Source organism: Cyprinodon variegatus, unplaced genomic scaffold, assembly GCF_000732505.1.
Source record: "Cyprinodon variegatus isolate N-32 unplaced genomic scaffold, C_variegatus-1.0 Scaffold931, whole genome shotgun sequence".
Taxonomy (NCBI): Eukaryota; Metazoa; Chordata; class Actinopteri; order Cyprinodontiformes; family Cyprinodontidae; genus Cyprinodon; species Cyprinodon variegatus.
The window spans coordinates 252,948-257,399 of NW_015151384.1; the positions used below are offsets into that span (position 1 = coordinate 252,948).

Here is a 4,452-nt window from a genome sequence, read left to right on the forward strand (position 1 = left end):
TTTATAACATTCTTCATTTTGCAGCGGATGACTTTTATGCGGTGGAATAAATTTTGTACTGCTACCTTTTGCAGCAATGGTTTTTGCAGCACATCTAACAAATTAGCACCTTTTGTTCGATGTCCTGGGCGTGAAATCCAAACCACGTATATTCCTCAGCTGAAACACCTGCTGTCGCCATATTTTATTCGCCGGTAGCTGTAGTGGGCAAGAAAATAATCCTGTTTTGAAGATGCTTCTATGATGCATTTATGATGAAATTGAATTGTATGAAATTAATAACTGGGGATGTCTAATTCTGAAATCCTGTGTGTTTGGGTTGTTAGAGATACTGCAACATCTATCTATCAATCTATACAGATCTATATAGATGTATACTTTGTGTGTGACATAAAATATGGATCTCCATCCCTGCCACAAGCCCATCAAATAATGTTTAAAATTAAAAATACAGTAGGTTGAAAAGGCAGGGTATCTAGCGAGCATGCGCATTTCCTGTCGCCTGAGCTGTGCGGAGATGCAGGGGAAACCATATGTGATGGGGAAACGCAGCTCGACGTAACACCGGTATTTCCATCTGGAAAACGCTGTTTTGCAGCTGGAGTCCTCCTCACTCTCCATCTCTCTGTGTGTGCTGTACGTTAACACCCGTAACAGCCGATCTCATCCTCTCGTCTCTTATGACAAGGCGCGCACGAGTCCTATCATGAAAAAAAGGTTCATTGTGCGACCTGAGTAACGTGCAGTAACAGGGTGTCGGCGATGGTAACTGCGTTATAGTTACGGTCAAAGTAATTAGTTTGATTACTCGTTATTAAAAGGTAACGGCATTAGTAACGCCGTTACTTTTAACGTTGTTAATCCCATCACGGATGATTGGGCTTGACAATGTTGACAAAAATCTAAATTGCAATTATTTTTAACCAATACTGGGATTTTATTGACATTTCTTCAAGTTTTTTGTAAGCCTGCTTGTACAGAGTTGTAGGACTTTGCTGTAACATTTGCCTGTAAAAGTTCTAACATCAACTATAAAGCATAGATCTAGCTGCTAGCTGCAACTCTCCAATCCCTTCTGTGCGACAGCATGCCCACTTTAATCATATTAGCGCCACCTAAAGGGTTGGAGGCAGAAATTTAGTGTCTTATTTTTGTTAAATCTATTGTGAATAAAAAATTGAGTCCCTTAATGATTTGAAAATTGCATTTTCCTAAATTGCGATTATATTGCAAATGCAATTAATTGCCCTGCCCTAATTCATGACATTTATTTGTGTTCTTTATGTCTTAGACGCTTTCAAATACCAGAACTTGCACATAAAGTCAGTCTGTCTTGATTTCTAAACATTAAAATAGATTTTAGTATCCAACAGTTACTCAGTACTCAGGTAGTTGTTGTTGTAAATGTTTTGGGGACTCTGTGTCTCTGTTGGCTGCCGAAACTTCGGTTCTAATAAAAACACCAGTATTAAAAATGACCTTGAACAGATCAAAACACTGCGGCCGGATTCTGAGCTAATTCTATTACTACATCATAATAATTGAACTCCCAATGGAGAAATTCACCTCTGCATTTGACCCAGAATGTAGTAGGGTCATTCTTCTTTAGTTCACTTCTCTGAAAATCACCAGAATAGAATATATTGTATGTAGTGTGAAACTTTTCCACATCACTACAGTAAAATGTTACTGTGCTATAAAAAAAAATTCCCCTTTTTGCTTTTTTTTTCCAGTTAAATCCTCTAAAAACCTCCAACCTATAGCTGCACCTGTCTTTATCTAACCCTGATAAGGGTTGCCGGTCCAAGTTCTTTCAAAATCTCACTCCAAGGTTTGGTGAAAACATGGCAGGCCTGACTGTGGCCCTTTATAGGGCAAGTTACCGTTTTCTATCAGATGCATCCCCAGCCGTTCAGCAAAGATCCTGTTACATGGCTGCGCATCTTATTTTGACAAATTAGATGAGCCCTTGAATGATATATTACCTACTGGAAATTAAGTTGGAAAAAAATAAGTTAACAAGTCAAGAAAAAAAGGTAAAAGGTTAATTGACAAGTTAAAAAGTAAAGTAAAAAAGGTTAATGAGTTAATTATATTTGGGTTTATAAACTAAGAAAAATGTGCCAGTATCAGCATTAATGCCTCTAAAATTATGTTGAAACAAAAATAAAATGAGTTTCTTTCACTCATGAATTTCTTATAGAAGCACTTTTGTTATTTGTATTATCTATTCGGGCAAGTTTGCGTTTCTTGTTAGCACATTGACAATATTTTTTTTCCATCAAATTCCAAAAAACACTCTGTTGACTTGAAATGTTGTTTCACTGAGGGCCCTATAAAGGGTGAAGGGTCTTGCTCAGGGACCCAGAGGCAGTCTGCGGGAGTTGAACCGGCACCAACTCTAAGCACCCCATGTTTGCTCCAAGCTAATGTTGCTGTTTTGTTTCCTAGGAAGTTTAGTAAACTTGTTTGCTCCTCTGAGCACCACCTTTAGCTTCCTCCTACATCCCGCTGAGTCTTAATGACAGCCTTTATTCCCCGGCAGACTCCGCCATGTTTCCTTCCTCCCCTCAGACTGAAAGCTAACGTTCTCCAGCTAGGCTCCCGTTTCTAACCTGAGGCTCCGTGACATAGACGGCCTTGTCTCCGAGCTGGAGGAAAACATTGTCTCCGGGACCGGTAAGGTTGTGTGAATTTGGAGCGGCTCCGCTGAGTCCTGGGGGCGGTGCTGTGCAGGATGTAGAAGCCGAACCGGAGCCGGAACAGAAGCTGAGGCAGAGGCGGCTCTTCCTGCTCCTCAGCCTCGACAGACTGTTGCGGATCAACACCGAGTAACACTTGTGAAAAAGGACCCACATGTAGACGTAACACAGAGTTATTAACATTTTATCGCTGCTTTTCTACATGTGTTTGCTGTCATGCTGATTATTTTTAATTGTCCAAACCCAAAGTTTTATAGAGCTCTGCAGTTATAACCTTGGAAGGCAGCAAAGCAGCTTCCTCATCTTCTTCTTCTACGGTGTACATTAACACTGTTGACTAAAGCAACGTTCGACTGGATTTAGCGCCACCCACCGGATTGGAGTATATCAGCAGAAACTAGCCTTAAAACAGCTTTTAAAAACTCCAGACTCCAGAACTTGTTCTTGAAATTTATATTTGCACCAACTCCAGTTTTTGCTTTTCAGATGGATAGACAATATAACCATGGCACAATGTAAATCCCCTTAATAGTACACTGAAATATAGTAATTGTATTTTCTTAAAAGGAATGCATAAATGATCCTTTTCTTTTAACCTTCAAAAGTAAAAACTGGTGGTCTACTGACTGTTTCTTATTTCATTTACTTCTGAATAGCCTGGATTTATTAATTGGCAACCCTTCTATGACAAGAGAAGAAAAACGCTTTGAGAGGGAAATTTATTTTTGAGAGAAAATGTATTCATTCTGATTTAAAAAAAACAATATTTGAGAATAAAATATGTATTTTTTACAAAACTTCGAAATAATTTTCAGATTGTCTTTTTACTTTTTATCTATTATATAAAAAGTATTTTCTTTCAAACATTTTTCTTTTTTCTTAAATTTGCATAACATAATAGGGAAGAGTTAAAATATAAACAATAAAATACTGTAAAGAGTTGTAACAATATCAAACTGTGCACCTGGAGAATAAATAACCAATATCCAGCTGTGGATATTTTTACAGTAATGGATATTTGAAAATGGCAGCAACATCAGAGATGTTCAAAATGACAGCAGCAGGTTATTTAACTGACTAAGGTTTCTATCATTAGATTTGCTTTTATTTGTTCCTGCTCCCGGTGGTTGGCTCATTTATTCCACTCAATAAAAAAGAAAGAAATAAACAGTTTTGAAAACTTCGGTATTCATTATTTTCCTGCTTTGTGTGTCAACTGACCTGGTTGCTAAGCAACAGGGGATACGGGCGTTAAACCCGGCCGAAGGATAGACCTGTTTGAATTCACAGCCACAACACTTCCGGTCTCCTTTTTTTCAAGGACTTCGAAGGATCCAGTCTAGGTAGACCGCGTCCTTGGAGGATGCAGCCCATGAATTCGAACACAGCCACTATGTACTGAATCGTGCAGCTTTAGTTTGAAATTCAACCTCAGTGGAAACACTGTATGTTATGCTCTACTGCCACCTAGTGGGCTGATCTGTGGATTTGGACTTGCTCATGGGCTTACCAGCAGAACCGTTGTTAACAGATTTGCAAAGTTGCATCAACGATACAGTGAGAAAAAAAGTATAATTAAAGGTTTAATGCATAGAATCCTTTCTCCCTATACAACACAGCTAAGGTTTTGAAGAAGCAAAGAGATGGAAAAAAAGAGTTTCTGGCCAATTTTGGCGTCATATCTGTTCAGGACATGTTTTGAAGGATTTGAAGGCTCACAAAGGGATTGCAGTTCAAAAAGTAGTAGAAT

General features: G+C 38.6%; 1 protein-coding gene across 2 annotated transcripts in view; it reads right to left on the bottom strand.

The window, feature by feature from the left end:
• hlcs (holocarboxylase synthetase (biotin-(proprionyl-CoA-carboxylase (ATP-hydrolysing)) ligase)) overlaps positions 1-3,006 on the bottom strand; it is a 39,665-nt gene extending 36,659 nt beyond the window's left edge. For both annotated transcript variants that reach the window (XM_015398371.1, XM_015398370.1), the window contains exon 1: positions 2,616-3,006. In XM_015398371.1, the coding sequence (XP_015253857.1) occupies positions 2,616-2,885 (270 nt within the window). In that variant the 5' untranslated portion in view covers positions 2,886-3,006. The remainder of the gene's footprint in view (positions 1-2,615) is intronic.
• Between the last annotated feature and the right edge of the window lie 1,446 nt (positions 3,007-4,452).